Below are 24,352 nucleotides of genomic sequence, written 5' to 3'. Positions count from 1 at the left end.
GGGCGCCTGGGTGGCACAGCGGTTAAGCGTCTGCCTTCGGCTCAGGGCGTGATCCCGGGCATTCTGGGATCGAGCCCCACGTCAGGCTCCTCCACTATGAGCCTGCTTCTTCCTCTCCCACTCCCCCTGCTTGTGTTCCCCCTCTCGCTGGCTGTCTCTATCTCTGTCAAATAAATAAATAAAAAATCTTAAAAAAAAAAAAAAAAAAAGTAAAATCCAAAACCTTACAAACTCCTGTATAGCACTACATAATCAGACACACTGTTAGGTTATCTCTCTTACCTCATCTCTAAAACTGTCGCCCTTACTCAGTTCCAGTGACAAATTACCTTCTTGCTGTTTGTTCCTCTAGGAGGTCAGGGACACTTGCGTTCAGACCTTTTACGTATGCTGACCCTTCTTTGCATCTCTAAGAACATTCTTTTACTATTTCTTTCAGGTGTTTTTTTTTTTTTTTAATTTGAATTTATATTTTATTTTACTTTATGGGGGAGAAGGGAGTGGGACAGAGTGAAAGGGACAGACAGAATCTTAAAGAGGCTCCATGTCCAGCCCAGTGTGGAACCCAATGTGGGGCTCACCTGATTTCCCGATCCTGAGATCATGATCTGAGCCTAAATCAAGAGTCAGACACTTAACTCACTAAGACACCCAGGCACCCCTTTCAGGCACTTATCTGAAGGTTGCCTAGGTATCTAGCGAAGTATTTCCTGATTGTCCAATATAAAGCCAAACTGTATCAGACTTTACACATAATTTGTAAGTTCACCTAAAAGCAATCCAAATAAAAACTGACACTGCCAATGAACAAAAACTAAAATATGTACAACCAAGTTAGGGGGTTAATATCTTAGATAAGCACTTTAATCAGGTTTTTAATGGGTTAAAAGAAATTTCTTAAACAAAAATGAATTTGGAAATCCAAAAAAAAAAAAAAAAAAAAAAACCCAACCGAACAAACAAAAAAAACCCCAAAACCCCGATAAAAGCAGTACTGTACAGCAGCCAGTTTGAACCATGGAAACATCAAAAACCAACTAGAAACTGCCAGAACCCTTGGAAAAAGAAAAAAAAATCTACATAAACCAAGGAAACACCACATTAAAAAAGAAAAGGAAAAAAAAAATCACAACTTAAAAATGATAGGAAAGGGTTTTGGTGCTGCCCCACCACCTACCCTGCATGGTAGAGGTCTTGAAGATAATAGGCCACATTCCCAATGTGAGACCTGGAACAGGAACAGTTCCTGTTTCTGGATGGAGCAAAGAAGACCTTATTTGCAAAACATTGTGTTTGTGCTAGTTTATCTAAGGCTCCTAGTAGAACCCATGTACACAGAGAAAACCTAATGTCTGTTTCCTCAGAACTCATTTATGGTGGAAAATGGCAGGCAATGGTCAAATACATCGTAAGGTGATAGAAAACCCCATAGTTCTTAGGAGCAAATATACGGAAACACAACTGACAAAGTAAGACAAAGTAGCAAAAACTAGAGTGCCTTTCTTTGGGGAGAAGACATTAGGATACTGAAAAGCAGACAAAAACACTGAAGGAAAAAATCACATGAATGGTCTGGGACAAATACTAAAAAAATACATGACACTAAGCTTTCACCTAGGGCCAATATATATATATATAATATATAATTAATATAATTATAATTATATTAATATCTATAATATCTATATGGTAATAGAATCAGAAAGTAAACGATGAAGCAGAATTACAAATGTTTTCAAATAATTTTAAAGGAATGTGCTATAACACAGATCCAATTTGCAAAACAGATTTTTTTTGTATTTTGTCAAAATACTGGCACAACATAATCTAATCCTTCAACAATCAAGAAGAGCAAGTCCTGGAGAAGAGGATGGATCTAATTTCCAGTGAGGACATTATAAAATTTAGAGGTAAGTTTTCAGGGGAAAAAAAATCACGAAACATACAATGCCAATGAAAAAATATGGTCAATCCAAAGGAAAGAAATAAACTGTTTATAAGGAAGCTACACACTGAACTTCCTACAAGATTTGAAAACACTCTTAAAAATGATCAAACTACCAGAAGACAAACAAAAAACATGGATGTAGGACAAACTTATTAAAAAGTAGACAGAAATTACATAAAGAACTAAATGGAAATTCTGGGCACAAAGAGTAAATGAAAGAAATGAAAAACTGCATAGTGGGATTCAACAGATTACAGCAGGCAGAGAAAAACAGTAAGAAAATAGCAATAGATAATAGTATAGTATGAGGAACAGAAAGAAAAGTCAAAAAAGCTTAAGGGATGTGTGATACACCATGAAGTGAAACAATATATGTAATAAGAAAGTGCCAGGGGAAGAAGACAGAAAAAATATTTCAAGAAATAATGGCTGAACACTTCAATTTTGATGAAAGACGTGGACACACACAAGCCAACAAAGCAAGGAACTTGAAACTAGAAAATCAGAGAGCGAGCTATACTGAGACACATTATAGTCGATTTGTCAAGAGCTGAAGACTAAATTGTGAAATCATGAAGGATGAAGCAATTTGTCATATGGAAGTCATCTTCAATAAGATTTACACATCATGTCTCACATTTCTCATCAGAGACCTCAAAAATCAGGAAAGCAGCAGAATGACAGGTATAAAATGACAAAAGAGGGGTGCCTGGCTCAGTGGATTAAGCCTCTGACTCTGGCCCACAATGTTGTGGGACTGAGCCCCATGCTGGGCTCTCTGCTAAGCGGGGAGTATGCTGAGCCACAGAGGCTTCCCGTCTACAAGGGTATCCTACATACCAAATGAAAGACGTTAACCACTTATTTGAAGGTGTATGAAATAAAGAACACTGGTAAAAGTAGCTATATAGGAAAATGCAAAAACTAGTATTACTTTTTGTCTATGTAGCTCTTCTTGCTAACAATTTTAAAAGCAAATGTAAGAAACAATTTTAAATCTGTTTGAATAGTCACACAAATGTCTAGAGAGGTAATCTTTAACAATAAAAATATAAAGGGGAACTCCTGAAATTGAGAACACAGTATTTGTTATTGAAACTAACTTGGCATTATTGAAACACATTGTTATTATTCAAACTAGATTAAGTTTAGGGTATTAACTGACATTCTTAGGGTAACAACTAAGAGACTCTGAACAACATATACAGAAAAACAAAGAACTCAAAATGGCACACTATAAAAAACTGCCCCCCCATGCCTTTTCCTTTACTTTTATTTCTATTTACTTATTTCTTTAAAGATTTTATTTTTAAGTAATCTTTACACCCAATGTGGGGCTTAAATCCACAACTGCAAGATCAAGAGTCACACATTGTATTCTCCAGCATCTAAGCCAATCAGGTACCTTATCATTTGTTAACTTTATTTTTTAAAAAAGATTTTATTTATTTATTCAACAGAGAGAGAGAGACAGCCAGTGAGAGAGCGAACACAAGCAGGGGGAGTGGGAGAGGGAGAAGCAGGCTCCCAGCAGAGAAGCCTGATGTGGGACCTCAACCCAGAATGCCGGGATCACGCCCTGAGCTGAAGGCAGATGCTTAACGACTGCGCCACCCACGCACCAGTATCATTCATTAACTTTAAATGTAAAAAGATTAAGTTCTCCCATTAAAAGGTAAAGACTGGGGACACCTGGGTGGCTCAGGTCATGATCCCAGGGTCCTGGGATCGAGTCCCATGCTGGGGTCCCTGCTCAGTGGGGAGCCTGCTTCTCCCTCTCACACTCCCCTTGCTTGTGTTCCCTCTCTCACTGTCTCTGTCAAATAAATAAATAAAATCTAAAAAAAAAAGGTGAAGATTGCCAAAATGACTTAGAAAAAAAAATCACCTATGTAACCACATGAGACTCACTTTAGATACAAAGACATGAAATTGAAAGTAAAAGCTAATTTTGGGGAGATTCCTAAGAATCCATCTCTCAGTAAAAACTGTCTCACGTAACAAAGGCAAATGTTCCAGGAACAACATTCTGTCCTCCAAACATCAGAGATATGTGTTTTGATTCTTGGTTGCTGCTCCTGATCATATACGTTTAGCTAGGGTGGGAAGCCATTGTTCAACTGCCAGTCCCATTTGGAAAACCATTCTCCTCTGGTTTAGTACTTCCAGGGCATTAAAAACGGTAGACAGATTACCCCACTTCACGTTTCTGGTTTTCCTTGTGTGTAACGTGACATTACAGGATTAGGACATTCAATAGTAAACATATATATGGGGAAATTTAGAAAAGTGACCATACACGCCCAAGGAAGGGAACAGGTTCAGAAAATACGTATAAAAACCTCCAAGTTACACCAAAGGTTGATTCTTAGAACAAATACAGCATACAACAACATCCACATCAAAAATAAGCAAAACTGTGGGAAAGGGAAACTGTGCATTTCTATTATCCAATTTTCAAGAAAGAACACACAAAGTATAGAAAGAACCAAGAAGCTACAGTCCAGTGAAAAAAAGAAGTCAATGAAGATGTCCGAGACCAACCAGAGGCTGACTTTCAAAACAAATAATAAATTCTCGGGGATTCCTGGAGGCTCAGTTGGTTAGTCATCTGCCTTCACCTCAGGACATGATCCCATGGTACTGCGACTGAGTTGCACACCAGGCTCCTTGCTCAGCAGGGAGCCTGCTTCTCCCTCTGCCTGCGGCTCCCCCTGCTTGTGCTTTCTCTGACAAATAAATACATAAATAAATAATATTAAATATAATTTTACAAAACAAAACAAAACAAAAAACAAATATACTCTCTTAAAGATGCTCAATGAATGAAAAGAATGAGTATCATTAAAAAAAGAGGTATGTATAAAATTTAAAAAATCAACAAAAGAGACAGAAAACATAAAAAGAAATCCCCCAAAAAGTTGTGGAGCTGAAAAGTACACAAATTTAAATGAAAAATTCATTTTACAGGTATTTACATAAGTAGATTTGAACAGATAGTTTAAGAAATCAGCAACTGCAAAGACAGGACAATTCTAATGATTGGTGAGAAGCAGAAAGAATGAATGAAAGTAAACAGACCCTAAGGGGCCCGTGTAATACCACAGGAGGACTAACATATACACTGTTAAGAAGAAGTAGAAAAGAGAGAGAGAAAGCAACATAGAGATTATCTGAAAGGCTGAAAAATTTCCCCCATTTGAGGAATAAAATGGGCATACAGTTTAAGAACATGAATGAATTCCAACAGACCCACATAAAGATATATTATATTTGAACTATCAATAGCCAAATAAAAACATAATCTCCAGAGTAGCAAGAGAGGCATCACATCAGGTACACAGGATTCTCACTAAGATTATCAGTGTATTTCTCATCAAGATGACCTTGGACAAATAAACAAGTGCTGAAAGAAAAAACTATCAAGCAGAAATACTATGTCTGACAAAACTGTACTGTAAATAGGAGGAAGAAATTAAGATGTTCACAGATAAACAAAAGCTGAGAGTTTGTAACCTAACCATGAAAGTATAAGAAAACTTCCTCTAATCCACATGGATAGGGAGCCCATATAATAACATGGATTTCAAAACTAAAAACTAAACTCAGATCTTATTTAAAGAAGATTTCCTAGAGAAATGTAGCTCAACACAGAGAAAAGAACAAGGATATCACAGGAAACTTTAGCCTTTGACAACCACTGTCTATAGGAGATGGTAAACCCAGCTAGCCCCTCCCCATACAAGACCCATTTATCTAATAAACATGTTAAGTTCAGCTTTCAGCAAAAATTAAAAGACACACTGAAAGAAAAATAAAAAAGTCTGAAGGAAGGAGAAAACATCAGAATCAGACACAGATATAGCAAAAAGATGTTAGAGTTACCAGACTAGGAATTTGAAAAATGTATAAATATGCCATAGGATCTAACAGATAAAATAAAGAACATGTACAAATATGGGGGCAGTGTAAACAGTGCAGCAAAAATTCTATGAAACAACTAATTAATGTTAGAGATATGTCACTGTAACAGAAATGAAGAATGACTGTAATGGGTTCATCAAAAGACTACACAACTGAAAAAAAAATCAGTGAGCTTGAAAAAATGCAGGAGAAACTCCGAAAACTGAAATGCAAAGAAAAAGATGAAGCAATAAAAAGAATTATGAGACAACTACAAAAAGTAAAACATATGGATAATGGGGTACATAAGAAGGAAACAAAACAAATATTTCAACCAATAACAATGGAGAACTGGCCAAAATCAATGACACTCTGAATCAGTGATCAAGGAAACTGAGAATACCAAGAAAGATTAACACCAAAAAACCTATATGTAGGGGCGCCTGGGTGGCACAGCGGTTAAGCATCTGCCTTCGGCTCAGGGCGTGATCCCAGCGTTACGGGATCGAGCCCCACATCAGGCTCCTCCACTATGAGCCTGCTTCTTCCTCTCCCACTCCCCCTGCTTGTGTTCCCTCTCTCGCTGGCTGTCTCTCTCTCTGTCGAATAAATAAATAAAATCTTAAAAAAAAAAAAAAACCTATATGTAGGCATTTCATATTCAAACTGCAGAAAATCAAAGAAAGAGAGAAAATCTTGAAAGAAGCCAGAGTAAAAAAAACCTTACCTATAGAGGAGTAATAATAATTACCTTGGACATCTTTTTAGTAACCATGAAAAAAAGAAGATAAAGTGAAATATTTGAAGTGTTGAAAGAAAAATCTCACCAACTTAGAAATCTGTACACAGCAAAATTATCATTAAAAACTAAAAGACAAATAATACTTCCTCAGACAAAAAACAAGGAAACTGCCAGCAGACCTGTCTTGCAAAATGTTAAAAGAAATACTTCAGAAAGAAGGAAAACGATACAAGTCTGAAACTTTAATCTGTATAAAGAAACAAAGAACTTCAGGGAAGTACTAATTAAGGGAAAAAATTCTTAATTTTAATTAACAGATAATAATGTGTTCAAAATAATGAAGGGAAGAGTAACTTACTCAGTACGGACAAGGGAAATGAATGACAGCAGTGGTACAAAGAAAAGGAGGCGAATTTGGAAATTCTCTGTTCAAAGGAATTTGCCACACTCTTCAAACTGTATAGTGTTCTTGCAGATTCAAGGGCAACCGCATTTAAAATGTAATTAAAGAAGTGTAACTGATAAGGGGAGAAAAAATGGAATCAGATAAAATGCAATTAAAATCAGATAAGCCATATCAGCCAATTACGGATAGGAGGTTTCCATGCTTGTTCCTCCAACAAAATCAATGAATAAACTACTACATATCCACCAAAATACTTCTGGGACAGATCCAGAGTTGAATAAGGAGGCTGCAGCATATAAAACATGTGAATCACAAAAATCAAGAACAGTCACATAGAAAACTGTAGGAAACATATTTCCTACATTATCCCTGCCTGAGGAAAAGGTACAGTTCAATGCCAATACAGAGCCACTCATTTTGCAATCTTCCCTCATGGGGGGAAAACGAAGAGTAGGAACCCAGACAGCCTTGTCACTGCTTTGGACAACAGCAACTTCTGCCAATGAGGACTACTAAGCCTTCACCAATGCCAAGCCCAGTTGAAAAATGTGCCTAGCATCTATGTTGCACTTGGAAAAAAGAGCCACTACAGTTGCAGAACCTGGAGAAGGCGCTGCCACTGCACCCCCACCGGTAAAGAAGATGCTGCCAATTGCTAATCTCACCTAAGGTGGGAGTTGGAGCTGTTGTCTCAATCAGAGAAGGAGCTATTGCCATGCTCTGTACTTCCCGAGAGACCTAAATTACTGCTCCTGACACCTGATACCTGCTGTGTTGATTACTGAGGAAAGACATAGGTCTTTCTTAATGCTGAACCGAACTCCTCAGAAGTCAGTGTTGCTATGCTCTTCTGAAGCAGAACTCCCACATACCACCAATCTAGTACCTTTACACTAACTCCTAGGTTAAGGTCCTTCCAGTCTGTAAGGTCTAGAAAGGGTGACTGCTCTCTCAAACGCACACAAAACACAAAGTGATTAAAACATGGAAAACAAGGAAGCATGACACCACCAATTAATAAAATAATCTTTAAGTAACTGGCTGCACAGAAATGAAAAGCTACAAGCCGCCTAACAAAGAATTCAAAATAATTGTTTGAACTCAGGAACACAACATGTGAACAAAATGCAGAGTGAAAACAGACAGAAATCTTTGAAAAGAACCAAAAAGAAATTCTTCAGCTGAAGAATACAATGAAGTGAAAAAAAAAGCAACAGAGAGCTTTAATAGCAGGAATGAAATGGAAGAAAGGATACGTGAAGTGTAAGACAGGTCATTTGAAATTGTCCAGTTAAAGGAAAAAAAAGAAATAAAAACAGCGATAAAAAGTCCAAGATTTACGGGACAGTATAAAGAAACATCAATAAACACATTTTGGGGTCACAGAAGAAGGGGCTTACGGTGAGACAGAATGGCTAAAAACTTTCCAAATTTTGGGAGGGATACAGATACCAGATTTGTGAAACACAGATCCCAAACAGGACCAATAAAAGATTTCATCAAGACACAGACATTATAATCCAATTATTAAAAGTGAAAGAGGGAATTTTGATAGTAGGTAGAAAAATGACCCTTCACATAAAAGAAATCCTCTGTAAAACTCTTAAGATCATTTTTATCAGCAGAACCTGGCAAGCCAGTAGAAAATGGAAGTAATATTAGAAGTGCTGAAAGGGAAAAACTGCTGTATTTCAGAAGTGACTATAAAGACATCTCAAACGATGGTGAGAGAATTCATCGCCATAAGACATACACTACAAGAAATGTTAAAGGTAGTTCTTTACGTTGAAAGATGTTAATGAGTGACATAAAAATGTAAGAAAGCATAAAACTGACTGGTAATGATAAATACAGTCAAATTCAATATATTCTTTTAATACTGTGGGGTTTTTTTTCTTTTTCTTTTAAAGATTTTATTTATTTGAAAGAGACAGGGCATGCCAGAGACAGAACATTAGCAGAGGGGGAGCGGCAGGCAGAGGGAGAAGCAGGCTCCCTGCTAAGTAGGGATCCCAAGACCCTGGGATCATGTCCTGAGCCAAAAGCAGACTGAGCCACTGAGGCACCCGCTTCTAATACTGTTATAGTGGTACATAAAAAATCACTATTACCTCTAATACTAAAATTAAAAGGCCAAAGTTTTGGGTGTTTTGTTTTGTTTTTTTATTTTTTTATTTGACACAGAGAAAAAGACCACAAGCAGGGGGAGCAGCACAGGGAGAGGGAGAAGCAAGCTCTCTGCCCAGCATGAAGCCCAATGCAGGGGACTAGATTCCTTGACTGGTGACTACGACCTGAGCAGAAGGAAGACACTTAACTGACTGAGCCACTCAGGTGCCTCGAAAGGCAAGTTTTAAAATCATTATAGTTTTAATAATTTGTTAATGGATACACATGTATAGGCTGTGACCAAAAAATGTGGGAGGGCCAGAGGGCCAGAGAGTAAAAGTGGCCAAAAGACTTGAATAGACATTTCTCTCACAAAGATACATGACTAGCTAATCAGCACATGAAAAAATGCTCATCATTAGGGACATGCAAATCAATCCTAGAAGGACATACTATCTCACCAATAACAATGGATACCATTAAAAAAAAAAATCAGAAAGCAAGTGTTGGCAAGAAGGTAGAGACATCAAGAAAAAAAAAAGGTGAAGTTTTTGTCTAATACCTAAGATGTAAGTTTAAAATATACTGATATAAGATGTTTCATCTCATGGTGACAACAAAGAAAAAATTTCTAATGGATATACAATAGATAAAAAAAAATGAAAGCGTACCACTACAAAAAAACCAGGTCACAAAGCGGAATAGCAAAGAGGAAGGAAAAAAGTAAAAAACATCAAAAACAATTAACAAAACGGCAAAAGTAACTCTATCACTTAAAAATTATGTTGATTCTAAAATGCTCTAAATCTGCTACTCAAAACTAATCCATCACTGAGTAGATACATAGATTAAAATAAGATAAAGGGCAGGCACCAGCTAGGCACCGAAAAGAACTGAGCATGGAGTTGGAAGCTGGAGAAGCAAAGCTGAGATGTTCTGGATCCAGGGCCTCAGACTGAAGCTGGATCCTGAAGAGATGAAATGAAGATGTGTGAGGATGTAATCTCATCCATATGGAACTTCCTTATTTATGAAGGTCTGCTGTAAGCCACAATTTTATCTTAAAGAAACTGGATAACAAATGTAGATAGGCATCACATGTGAATACATGACATAAGCTTAGAAGCCAGTTACAATTTGTGTTCCTATCTGCAAATGAATAGGCCCAGAAAGATGTGACAGACTCTCTGACTGAATGGACATAAAAATTCTACTTGTTTAGAACAAGTTTGGCTCTGGTAACTGACTTTCATACCTAAAACTTAAAAGTACCTGGGAAGTACATACTTTTGTAATGACAGTACACCCATGTGCCTGTGATGTTCAGCTTCTGTGAATGTTGACATAATTCTAAGTAATGTCAAATTCCATTTTCTATCAAGTATTAATTATAAGGGAATTATGTCTGCAATAAAAAGGTAAGATTAAAAAAATATATAAAAAACAAGATCCCACCATATGCTCTCTACAAGAAAGTGACTTTGACAGTGAAGAGAATGCAGATGTTATGCAAAAGTTCCATGTAACTAAAAGAGAACAGAAATGAATAGCAAAAATAGCATTAAGTAAAAAACTGTTATGAGAAACCAAAAAGGATATTAGATACTGATAAAAGGTCAATTCAATAGGAAGATATAATAATTATAAATATATATAAATATATAGGAAGATATAATAATTATAGTATATATAGTAATTATATATAAATATATAAATATATAGTCGACCTGAGCCGAAATCAAGAGTCGGATGCTGACCGACTGAGCCAACGCACCCCATCCTATCTATCTATCTATCTATCTATCTATCTATCTATCTATCTATCTATCTATCTATGAGGACTGAGAAAGAGAATGTTAATAAGAAGGCTCCATGCTCAGCATGAAGGCTGGTGCAGGATTGGATCTGATGACCCTGATATCATGACCTGAGCTGAGATCAAGAATTGTACACTTAACCAACTGAGCCACCCAGGTGCTTAATACCTATCCTAAAAAAAAAAAAAAAAAGATTTTATTTATGAGAGAGTGTAAGTGAGAGAGCACAAGCTGGGGGAGTGGCACAGGAAGAAGGAGAAGCATGGGGCTCAATCCCAGGACCCAGAGATTATCATCTGAGTCAAAGGCAGACACTTAACCAACTAAGCCACCTAGGCGCCCCAACACCTATCCTTTTACAAGTGTTCTAAAAAAAAAAAAAAAAAAAAACAGAGTAAGTGGTACACTTCCAAACTGCTTTTATTAGGGCAGCATCATCTTGATACCAAAGCTAACTGAAAACACTTTAGAAAAAGGAAACTACAGGGCAATAACCCTGATGAACACAATGCAAAAATCCCCAAAACAGTGATAACAAATCAAATTCAACAGGACATAAAAAGGATTATACATCATGACCTTCTGGGAGGATGGTTCAACATACACAAATGAATCAGTGTCATTCATCACATTTACAAAAAGGAAAAATAATACAATGATCATCTCAATGCATAAAAAGAAATGATTTGATAAAGTTAGATATCCACTTGTGATTTAAACTTTAAAAGAAATAGGGGCGCCTGGGTGGCTCACTTGTTAAACGTCTGCCTTTGGCTCAGGTCATGATCCCAGGGTCCCTGCTCAGCAAGAAGCCTGCTTTCCCCTCTCCCACTCCCTCTGCTGGTGTTCCCTCTCGCTGTATCTCTCTCTCTGTCCAATAAAATAAAATCTTAAAAAAAAAAAAAACAAATAAAAAGAACTTACCTCAATATAATGCAATGTTTATAGCCCATAGTTACCATTATAGTCAACAATAAAACTCTGAAAGCTTTCCCTCTAATACCTAGTACAAGGCAAGGATACCCACTCTCACCACTTCTATTAACACAGAAGTAAAAATTATTTCTAGAGCATTTAGACAAGAAATAAAATTGATACAGAGAAGTAAAATTGACTACAAATGACATAATAAAAGTAGAAAATCCTAAAGATGCAACAATAAAAAAATCTGTTAGGAATAAAATTACAGAATACAAAATGAAAATACAGAAGTTTCATTGTTTCACTTACACACAAAGAACCATTAAAAATTCCCCACACTGGTATTAAGAAAACAATCCTGTTAACAATATTAACAAAAGAATAAGCTTAGAATAAATTTAAAGAGCTGTAGGACTTGTATGATGAAAACTGTTAATACTGATGAAAGAAATTAAAGAAAGACATCCCATATTGATGGATTAGTAGTACTAATATGGTTAAAATGGCCATTTGAAACCAAATCTCCTTCAATACACATTCCCTGTCAAAATACTAATGGCATGCTCACAGAAACAGAAAAACAATTGCATATTCATATCGTGCCACAAAAGACCTCTAATAACCGAACTAATCCTGATTAAGAACAAAGATGGAGGCATCATGCTTCTTGATTTCAAACTGTATTACAAAGCTACAGTAATCAACAGTATATTACTTGCATAAAGACAGAAATATATACATACAGACAGAACAGATATCTCAGAAATAAAACCAACCATTTATGGTCAACTGATATTTGACAAAGGTGCCAAAGGAAAGTAAGTAAGGTTTCTTCAATAAATGGTATTGGGGAAACAGAAAATCCACATGCGTAATAATCAAAAAGACCCTTATTTCACACCATACATAAAAATCAATTTAAAATGAATTCAAGTCTTAAACTTAAGAAAAAAACAGAGAGGGGAGCCTTGCTGGCTCAGTCGATTAAGTGTATGCCTTCAGCTCAAGGTCATGATGTCAGGGTCCTGGGATGGGGTCTGTATTGGGCTCTGGGCTCAGCAGGGAGCCTGCTTCTCCCAATTGTTCTGCCACTCCCCCTGCCTGTGCGCTCTCTCAAGTAAATAAATAAAATCTAAAAAAAAAAAAAAAAAAGAAAAAAAAAAAAAAGCCACTAGAGAAAAAGCTTTTTTTTTTTTTTTTTTTTTTTTTAAAGATTTTACTTATTTATTTGACAGAGAGAGAGAGAGAGCCCAAGAGGGAGGGCACAAACGGGGAATGGCAGGCAGAGATAGAGGGAGAAGCAGGCTCCCCGCCAAGGCAGGAACCTGATGGAGGTCTCAATGCCGGATTGTGACCTGAGCCAAAGACAGAGATTTAACTGACTGAGCCACCCAGGATCCCTGAGAATAAGCTTTTGACATGGGTCTTACAAACTGATTTTTGGGTATGACATCACAAGAATCGTCAACAAAAGCAAAAATAGATAAAGAGGCCTGCATCAAACTAAAGAGCTACACAGCAAAGAAAACAATCAACAGAAGAAAAGGCAACCTACAGAATGACAGAATATATTTGCAAACTACAATTCTGGTAAGAGATTTATATTCCAAATACAAGGAACTTTATGCAGCTCAACAGCAAAAAAATTAACTGCCTAAAAAGGAGAAAGGACCTGAACAGACATCTTTTTCAAGGAATATATATAATGGCGAATAGGTATGTGTGAAGAACAATGTGACTTATCATCAGAAATACAAATCAAACCAAAACAGGTTATCATCTCACTCCTGTTAGGATGGCATTTTCAAAAAGCCAAGAGATAAAAAGTGATTGCAACAATGTGGATAAAAGAGAATGCTTGCACAATGTTGGTGGGAATGTAAATCTGTACATCTGTTGTGGGAAACATTATGAAGATTCCTTAACAACACTATAAATAAAACTGTCATATCATCCAGCAATCCAATTTCTGGATATATATCCAACTGAATACAATCAGTGTATCTTGAAGAAATATTTCCATTCTCACGATCATTGCAGCATTATTCATAATAGTCAAGAAATGGAAACAATCTAAGTGTCTGCTGATGATGTATGGCTAGATTAAAAAAAAAAATGATATACACATACAATACAATAGAGTTCAACTATTAAAAAGAAGGAAGTCCTGCCATTTGTCATACCATGGCTGACCCTGGAGGATTAAGACGTCAAGACACAAAAAGATAAATACTGCATAATCTTATTTAAATGTTGAATATAAAACACTCACATTCTTAAAAGCAGAGAGTAGAATGATGGCTGGGAAAATGTTGGTAAAAGGCACGAAGTTCTGGTTATCCAGGGTTCCAACAAATTTTGTTGGAAAAATAACGTATAATTTGGTAACTATACTTGATAACATACTGTGTTCTTAAAATCTGCTAACAGGTGATCGTTAAGTGTCCTCCCTATGCAAACAATCATTAGCTAAGTAAAACAAAGGATATACTAATTACCTTGACTGCAGTAATCATGTCACAATATGTATATTTAAGAAAATCGTACTGTACATCTTACATACATACTTTTATTTATCATGTACATTCAATAAAGCTGGGGAAAATTTTTAAAAATAAAAAGATACACAATATTAAAAGATTCATATTTGCTTTCTCAGAAAGAAATTTTCTTCAAAATTATAATGCATCAAAGAATCTTACTACTAGTCATTTTCCAGTGATAATCTTAGCACTTTTTTTAAAAAATAGATTTTATTTATTTATTTGTCAGAGAGAGAGGGAGTGCGTATAAGCAGGGGGAATGGCAGGCAGAGGGAGAAGCAGGCTCCCCGCTGAGCAAGGAGCCTGAATTGGCACTTGATCCCAGGGCCCTGGGATCATGACCTGAGCCAAAGGAAGACGCCGACTGGGCCACTCAGGCGTCCTTAATTTTAGCTCTTGTGACCAATCTACAAACTCTGGGAAAAATCACTAATATAGGTAAGGTCTGTATAGGAAATCTAGTAAGAAGTTATATAGTTCTATTTACTTAAATAGAAGGAAAAAGCAGAAAAAAGTGAAGGAGAAAGAACCAAGAACATGGAGAGTGAACTGAAAACAAGCAGAAACATGGTAGGCAATAATGTAAAGATACCATTATTAATAATATTAAAACTCAAAGGTCTAAATATAGTAAAAAATACGTAGTCAAAGCATATAAACATGTTACAGCCTAGTATATATTAAAAGGAACCCATACTGAAGACATAGATTAAAATGTCAGAGAAGACATTCTATACAAATACTAAAAGAAAGCTAGAGAAGTGACAATTCCAATAATTATAATTTCAGACAGAAAAGCACCAAAAGAATAGCAAATTAAATTAAAGGTAAGCAGAAGCTATTTTAAAAATTAGATGATAAATCAATGAACAGATTTATAACGAGGAAGGGAACTATAACAGTTACCAGAAAACATCCCCCAACAAAAAAGAGCCTAGGAATGAGGCTCCTGGTTGGCTCAGTCAGTGGAGCATGTGACTCTTGATCTGTGGGTCAAGAGTTCAAGCTCTATGTAGAGGAGGGGAGAGGAAAGAAGCCTACTTAAGATGGAAAAAAAAAAAGAAAGAAAGAAAAGAGAAGAGAAGAAAAGAAAAGAAAAAAGAAAAGAAGAGAAAAGGAAAGAAGAGAAAAGGAAAGAAAAGAAAAAAAGCCTAGGAGCAGAAAAAGGTTCACTGGTGAACACTACTAAACAATAAAAAACCAATCAGTAATTTTTTGTGAACAATTTAAAGGGAGAAACTACGGAAATTTATTCCATAATGCCAAAATCATGATGACAACAAAGTCAGACAAAGATACTATATAAGAAAAGGACAACCACCCTTAAGAACAGAAATACAAATATTCTCAGAAGGGTCAAGAAGCATATGAAAAGGAGCTCATAAGTGAAATGCAAATCAAAACACAATGAGATGTCACTTTGCAGTCATTAGGATGACTCCTATCAAAACAACAGGTGGCATCAAATGTGGAAAAACTGGAATCCTTGTGTACTGTTGGGGGAATGTAAAATAGTGCAGTGACTATGGAAAAGAGTACTGAGATTCCTCAAAATACTAAAAATAGAAATAACTATGACCCAGGAATCCCACTTCTGGGTATATATGCAAAAGAATTCAAAGTAGGCTCTGGAAGAGATGTTTGCACAACATTCATCACAGAATTTTTCATCATAGCCAAGAGATGGAAGGAACAAAAATATCTATCAACAGATGAATGAATAAAGAATATTTGATAATATATACAGAGGAATTTTATGCAGCCTTAAAAAGGAGGGAAATCCTGTCACATGCTATAATATGGAAAAACCTCCAGGACATCATGCTAAACAACTAACCCAGTGATATAAAAACAAACAGTGTATTATTCCAATCATACAAAGAATCTAAAGTAGTCAAAATCATAGAAACAAAGAGTAAAACGGTGTGTGCCAAAGGGCAGTACTAGTGATGCTGCGGGTAGGCAAATTAGCGTTTACTGAGTACAGTTTCACTTCTGCAAGATGAAATAATTCTAGAGCTTCTATGAAATCATACAAATATATTAAATATTATATAACTATCAGCTTTAAAGTGGATAATTTAATGTTATATATTTTTTACCATAATAAAAAAATTAAAATTCCTCAACAAAATATTAGCAACCAAATTTGTAAGTATATTAAAAATATATTAAATATTAAAATATTAAAAATATTATACCCAATGACCAAGTGAGATTTATCCTAATAAAGCAAGACTTTCAATATACAAATTTGTATATTTTATTTTAATAAATCTATTTTTATTTTAATAAAACTGTTTCTGAATGGTGCCTGGGTGGCTCATTTGGTTGACCAGCTGCCTTCAGTTCAGGTCATGGTCCCAGGGTTCTGGGGATGGAGCTCTGTGATCCTCTGTGTCAGGGTTCTTGCTTAGCAGGGAGCCTGCTTCTCCCTCTCCCTCTCTGCCGCTTCCCCTGCTTGTGCTTTCTATCTCTCTCTCTGTGTCAAATAAATAAATAAAATCTTAAAAAATCTTAAAAAAAAAAAATCTTAAAAATCTTAAAAAAAATTTCTTAAAAATCTTAAAAAAGCCCAAGCAATTTTTGACATATCACAAGGAATACAAGGAAAAAACTCTGCTACCACCTCAAATGATTCAGGAAAAAACCTAAATAAATTCCAACCTTTTCATGATAAAAACACTTAATGAGCATAGAATATAAAGAAAATCTCGACAGGATAAAGATCCCATATGAAAAGCTTTGACTTAATATCATACTCAATGATGAACGACTAAAAGCATTCTCTCTGTATCAGGAACAAGATAAGGATGTCTGTTATTACCTCTTCTGCTCAATATAGAAGAGCATAAAGCAAAGAAAAGGCAAATGAACACATAAAAATTGGCAAGATGGAAGCAAAACTATTTGTAAAAGACATGATATCATATACTGATAAAATCTTAAAGAATTCATAAAGAAACTGAATTCAGTAAAACTGTGAATTATAAAATCAATACAGAAAAATTACTTGTATTTCTATGTAGTAGCAATGAATAATCAAGAAAGAAAACAATTAAGAAATTAGTTAGGAAAAAAATACTACCTACAATAGCAGGAAAAAGGACGAACACTCAAGATTAAATAAACATAACTAAGAAGGAGCAACTGTGTTGAAAGAAATGGAAGACCTAAATAATAAAGACAACATGGGCTGATGTACTGAAAAGACTTTATATTAAGATCTCAATGCTACCAAATCAATTAACAGATTTAATGTAATCTCTTCCAAAATTCATATGGTGTTTACTGCTGAAAGGGGAAAAACCTATCCTAAAATTCATATAAACAATCCAGTTTCAAAATGGATTTACTTATTTAAAAGATTTTATTTATTCATTTAAGAGAGAGAGAGAGTGTGTGAGCATGGGGGTGGGGGGTGGGGAGAGGGGAGACGGAGAAGCAGGCTCCCTGCAACATGGGGCTTGATCCCAGGACCCTGAGATCATGACCTGATCCGAAGGTAGACTCTCAACTGGGCCATCCAGTCTCCTGTAAAAATGGATTTAAAAAGATATTTCTCCACACTAGACATAGCATTAGCACATGAAAAAATGTTCAACACCACTTACAGAAATAATCTAAACCATCATAAAATTTCATGTAACATCCCCAGGGAGGGCTACTATCTTAAAAAAAGGTAAAAAATAAGAAGCAAGGGAGAGGATATAGAGAAACTGGAACCTCTAATAAATTGCTTGTGGCAATATAATACAATAAGCCACTGTGTAACCCAGTTTTGTGGACCCTCAAAAAGTTTAACATAGAATTACCAAGTAGTATTAATTTTCAAGGCACATTCTCAAAAGAACTGAGAACCCAAAGAACTCAAACCCAGATACGCGGGTTCACAATCCATTACCGTAACAGCAGTAGTTACAATACCCAAGAGTGGAGTATCCATCAACAGATGAACTGTATAAGCAAAAACATGGTATATACAGACAATGGATCATTCAGCTTTAAAAAGGAGGGAAATTCTGAAATATGCTATAACACGGATGAACTTTGAGAACATAATGCTAATATGAAACAATGCAAGCACAAAAGGACTAATACTGTGTGATTCCTTTTATTTTATGTGAGTTACTTATAATAGGCAAGTTCACAGAGATGGTATATAGATGGTATATAGAGTTAACAAGGAGATGGAAGGTTTGGAAAACAGGAATTTCATTTAAAAAAGTTTGTCTGGATAATGAAAAATTTAGGAAATAGTGGTGATAACTGCATGACACTTTATTAAAGTTCTTGAGGCCACTGAATTGTCCATTGAGGTTAAGCGTAACATGTTAAGTACAAGTTTCCTAAATATTAAAGTACTATGCAGACAACCAAAAAGCTTCCTTATTTGACCTGAGATAAATTATGATCAAAACTAATTCCTTTCTGCTTAGAAGAATAAGGTCGGCCTTTTTCTAGATTAAAAAAAAAATCACTTACTTGCTGGGACAGTGCAGTAATAAGTCAATGATAAATGTCTGCCAGGCTTTTTCTTTACTAAGTGCATCCAAGGCTGTTGGAATCAGAGCAAAACATAATGTCATCACTTCCAATGCTTCACAGCAAACCTGTTCATCCTCCATGTCTGGCTCACTGCTTGCACTGGGGGTCTGTAAAGTTAGAATCAAGAATAAATTACTCATTAATTTAAGATACATTGAAGTGTTTTATTTTCCAAGTAAAACTATATATTGTCAACTTAATTGCAGCTGTTAAGTTTACTTTAAACTAACAGATACAGGAGTGCCTAGGTGCCTCAGTGGGTTAAGTGTCCCTCTTCGTCCCAAGTCATGATCCCAAGGTCCTGCAACTGAGTCCTGCATCAGCCTCCCTGCTCAGCAGAGAGAGTGCTTCTCCCTCTTCTTCTGCCCCTCTCCCCTGCTTGCATGTGTCTGTGCATGTGTGTGCTCTATCAGATAAATAAAAAAACAGAAAGACCCCCTAATAGATGGAAAGGACTTGGTCTTTAAAAGATGGCAGAGATCAATGAAAATTTAGTGCATGATTAACTTCTATATAAAAGGAACACAGTTTTGTAATAATTCTTACCATCTCATAAATTTTTGTGATTTCTTCATTTGGGCTAAATACCAAATCTAATGCCCCGCATCCTGATGCCCAGATGATTTTCTGTATAGCTTTGATTACACAAGTATCAGGCATATATCTTGAAGCCTGAAAGAAAACAAAAACTTAAAAATGCTGACAAAATATCAAGTGAAGTTGTCAGAAAACAAAACACTTCTCTCTTTGTCATAGAAGTATAAATGGCTGTTAACACAAATATGCTCTGCACTGTCTTTAATATCTAAAGTAGCCATTGTCCCTTTTTTAAAAAAAATTCTCATGTCAAGTCATAAAATATATGCACATGAAGTAAAACACATTTAAATTCACATTCAATTCATATGTGTTTACATTGGTAAGAAAAAAAATCAGCCAACCAAAGCATGTGTGATTTGGTTAATTATCAAAATAAATAGTTTTATTCCCAATAGTGAAAAACTAGAAATAATCCTAATGTCTATGAACAGAACATTCAGGATGACCATAAAATACAGTACCACTCAAAATAGAATAAACCACAACACACAAATGACTGAAAAATTTTAAAATCATGCTGACCACAATAATTTTGACATAAAAGAGTACAGAATACGATCCCATTTGTGCAAAATTTAAGAAACAGATTAACTCTATAATGACAAAAAGCAGAGCAGTGGTTGCCTAGAGCCAGGAGCAGGAAACTTCTGGGTTGACGAAAATGTTTTCTTGACTATACCACTACTTTAAACTCACCATATGCTTTACTTTCATCTAGTTCATGCAATATAAATTATACCTCAAGAATCCTGTTTGGAAAGTATTTTCTAAAGTATGAATATTGACCAATAACATTAAAAAGAATTTTATGAAACTTAGGCCGAAATAAAAGAGGCTTATGGTCTCAGAATTTCTATTTAGCCCTAGATTGTGATAATCTTCATTTATTTATCAGTAACTAGATACTATATCAAGAATAATAAAAAATAAACCATCCCAGACTCCGAGATTTCAGTTTGATACTAACCTCATTAGATATTTGCTGGGCAAGACGTATGGATATATTTCTAAGCATGCACTCAGATGATGGATTAGGAATAATCTGAAGGGCATTTTGTAGCACCACTGCTTGATCATGAGTAACTTGGTTAATCTGTAAAAGTTAACATTTTTACTTGGAAGGAAAAATTTTATACATAAGCACATTTTCAAAAATTTGTACATATTAGCTTAACCCTCAGTTCCTCACCCATCACCACTCTTTTAGGATGTAATTCTTCCACATATCCACTGTACGATTTATGGTGATCTGCAGAAAAAGCATTTCAGATCGCCAACACTTAGACTTCTCTTAGTTATCTTTTGGAGTGACAATACTCTACTGCAAACTCCACTTTCAGATTAATTTAAAATTGTTTCTACAACTGAGTTCACTTTCCATTGCAGAAGAGAAATGACACAGCTTTCAACAATTTCTTTACATGTTTCCACATAAATTCTTTCCCCAGCCCTCCTGGCTATTCCTGTCATGATATCACAAAGAAAAATGAGGGTACCAGGTAAATACACCTTCAATTTCTCATCCTCTAATCTTTAAATTTATAACTCTTCCCCTTTCAGTCTTTAAGATGTTCCCTCATTTTATTCAAAGGTACTTCTGCTATGTGTACACTAATGCTTCTCCACCCTAACATGCTAAAATTTCTATATCTTTGTCACTCCATTCTATCTACTTTTTTTTTTTTTAAAGATTTTATTTATTTATTTGACAGAGACAGCCAGCGAGAGAAGGAACACAAGCAGGGGGAGTGGGAGAGAAAGAAGCAGGCTTATAGCAGAAGAGCCTGATGTGGGGCTCGATTCCATAACGCCGGGATCACGCCCTGAGCCCAAGGCAGACGCTTAACGACTGAGCCACCCAGGAGCCCCTCTATCTACTCTCTTTCACAGTAAAGTTTTATTAAGAAATTTTTAGGGGCACCTGGTTGACTCAGTCGGTTAAGTGATTTTGGCTCAATTCCTCAATTCATGATCTCTGGATTTTAAGGTCAAGACCTTCACTGGGCTCTGTGCTGGGCATGTAGTCTGCCTGAGACTCTCTCCCTCTCCTGCTGCCTCTCCCCCACCCTTCCTTGCTCTCTCTCTCTCAAAAAAACCCTCTGTATATATTTTTAAAAAGAGGTATTTTAGGGGCGCCTGGGTGGCTCGGTCGTTAAGCATCTGCCTTCAGTTCAGGGTGTGATCCCAGCGTTCTGGAATCAAGCCCCACATCAGGCTCCTCCACTGGGAGCCTGCTTCTTCCTCTCCCACTCCCCCTGCTTGTGTTCCCTCTCTTGCTGGCTATCTATCAAATAAATAAATAAAATCTTAAAAAAAAAAAAAAGAGGTATTTTAAGTAATTCAAAGGATTTCTATACACACAAAGGGGGCCAAAGCAGAATGACCAGGTAAAATACTTCCAGTTTTTCTCTAACCTCAAATCAAATCAGTTTATTTTTACTTAATGTATTATTTATTGTATATACCTATTAATTACTTAAATATTTCAATAAACGCTTGGAGGTCCAATTGCCTGGTGCTACTAAAAAGAAATTTCAAACAAAAACCACAACTGGTTGAAAGTATAGTTTTAGAGTCAGCCTGCCTCTTCACAGAGTGGGACTCTCAGATCATTTTATTACTGAGCCCAAATAGTTCATCTCTTTAGACCTTAATTTTCACTTACAAAATAGGAAGTAGTAAGAGTCATCCATCAAATAGGTCTAATATTGAAGATTAAATGATACAACATGGTGATCAGCACAGAAGAACTCGACATATCTGACCATTAAACATGCATACCCACAATATGAAACATTAAACTTGGGAGTAAAAATAGAGCATTTTAATTTTCTTTTTAAAATCTGCCGGGATGCCTGGGTGGCTTAGTTGGTTAAGTGTCTGTCTTTGACTTAGGTCATGATCTCTGAGTCCTGGGACTGAGCCCCACAACAGGCTCCCTGCACAGCAGGCAGTCTGCTTCTCCCTCTGCCCTTAACCCCACTTGTGTTCTCTCTCTCTCATTCTCACACTCCCTCAAATAAATAAAAAAAATCTTAAAATTTTATTGTGGTAAAAAAACCATAATATTTAAATTTAAATGTGGTAAAAAAAACCCACATTTTCCTTTTAACCTTTTTATTAATAGAAAACTAGAAAATTATATAAAAGTAGAGAGAAAGAAAAAAAAGTAGAATATGAATTACCCTAAACAACCCATTATCTAGCTTCTATAATCATCAAAATATCAGATTTTTTCACTGAATTTCAACTCTCTCAGTCTGACCACACCTCCCCAGAATTACATTAGAGAAAAACTCAGACATTGTATTTTATTTAAAAAACCTTAGCATATGACTCTTCTTTGAAACAAAACCCACAATACTATTATCCCATCAAAAGTAATTAATGATAATTCTAAATATCAAATGTGTAGTCATTGTTCAAATTTCTGCAATGAAAAACCAATCTATTTCTAAAAAAATCTGTATCTTTAAAAGCACTTTATCTTCAGTGAATAATTTAATAAAAATAAATAAATGAGCTAAAATTTATTGTGATGTGAATGACACATTCAACTCTTGCATCATTTTTTTTTTTTAATAAAAACTTCCTCTTTAATCAAGGCTTTTTAACACGGAACAAATTTCTTGAATAAAATGAAAAGTTTCCAATACATTGAAACAAACCACCGTACATACAACACCTGGTAGGAAACAAAACAAAACAGCAAGTTTACACAATCCCTGTAACAGCCATAGCCGCCTTCTCAGATGCTTCCTCCATCTACCAAGTGTGTTCTGGTGGGTACAGAGCTCAAGCATGGTTTCTGGGGTAACACTCAGCTGAGGCTGCAGCCCGAAGAGCGCTCATCTGGCTGGGCCATGGTGCTGTTGGCTCTGCTCAAGCAAAGCAGTCAGCAGCACAAACAGTGTACTGAACATCCTTTAAATATCAAAGTGAGAAACAAGAGGCAACATAATGATGTCATCAGGAAGATGTCAGTGTGTCCTGAGAACATTCAGCGATGTTCATCAGGATGATACTGCGGCAGAGAAGAGTTTTTGTCAATTATGGTGGTTATGTTTGTCATAGTGGGAGAAGAGATGGTCAATACAACAATTAAATCTTTTCCTTTTATAACCACCTGTCTTTATACATCTTTCAGGTATCACTTAATAGAAGGTTCAGGTGAGTTTCTGAGACTTAAACAACTGAAACTCAAAAAATTAAGGGTAACAAGGCGTCCTATGAGATCACTAGAGAGTATTTACATTTCAATACAAATACAACTTAATACATTGAACTGAACTTATATTCTGTACTTAAGGATCACTAAGCAGTTTAAAGTTTAAAAATTAAATGTTAACCATAAAGCTTATTAATGATTTAAAAAGTTTTATTACCGGTGTTATGGCATCTGCACCTTCTATGACTGGCTGACAAGCTTCTGCTACAGCTCGAACATGGCCATAGCCTATGGCAGTTAACAAGAGTTTGGCTATCTTAAGACCATTGAAATAAGCACCCCTTCGAGTTTCTGTATCTGTATCTGGCAGGAAGTTATTTCTTGTTAACATACTCAGTACAAGAGGTAAGCCACCACTTTTCAAGAAGTGATACTGAAAGTCAGAGGAATCATCTGCCAAGGGTGCACTAGCAGGCATTAACAAGGCATAAACAACCTAGAAAAAAAAGGGAAGGGTTCTGTGTAAAAAGATGTTAAAACAATAATTTATAACTTCTATTTCCCTTATCATCAATACTAAAAAATTATTAAATATTTCACAAGATTACATTCTTATGCATGTTCTTTATATTACCATATGATGTAAA

The 24,352-nt window shown here is 35.8% G+C and overlaps 1 protein-coding gene and 1 pseudogene across 8 annotated transcripts in view; one reads left to right on the top strand and one right to left on the bottom strand.

The window, feature by feature from the left end:
* LOC123789893 (ubiquitin carboxyl-terminal hydrolase 9X-like) overlaps positions 1–24,352 on the bottom strand; it is a 155,263-nt gene that overhangs the window by 40,000 nt on the left and 90,911 nt on the right. For 4 of the 8 annotated variants that reach the window (XM_087859321.1, XM_087859327.1, XM_087859322.1 and 1 more), the window contains exons 23-27: positions 23,923–24,201; positions 20,505–20,630; positions 19,484–19,609; positions 18,875–19,044; positions 1,178–1,252 (exon numbers count right to left, since the gene is read on the bottom strand). In XM_087859321.1, coding sequence (XP_087715447.1) covers positions 1,178–1,252; positions 18,875–19,044; positions 19,484–19,609; positions 20,505–20,630; positions 23,923–24,201 — 776 coding nt within the window. The remainder of the gene's footprint in view (positions 1–1,177; positions 1,253–18,874; positions 19,045–19,483; positions 19,610–20,504; positions 20,631–23,922; positions 24,202–24,352) is intronic. The other 4 variants (XM_087859324.1, XM_087859326.1, XM_087859325.1 and 1 more) reach the window with 1 other exon arrangement.
* On the top strand, positions 10,040–14,287 carry LOC123789895 (mitochondrial import receptor subunit TOM5 homolog pseudogene; annotated as a pseudogene).

Source organism: Ursus americanus, chromosome 37 (assembly GCF_024610735.1).
Source record: "Ursus americanus isolate L20-20 chromosome 37, mUrsAme1.1.p, whole genome shotgun sequence".
Classification (NCBI taxonomy): Eukaryota; Metazoa; Chordata; class Mammalia; order Carnivora; family Ursidae; genus Ursus; species Ursus americanus.
Note: the sequence above shows the minus strand (reverse complement) of the source record. Positions and strands in the feature narration are given on the sequence as shown.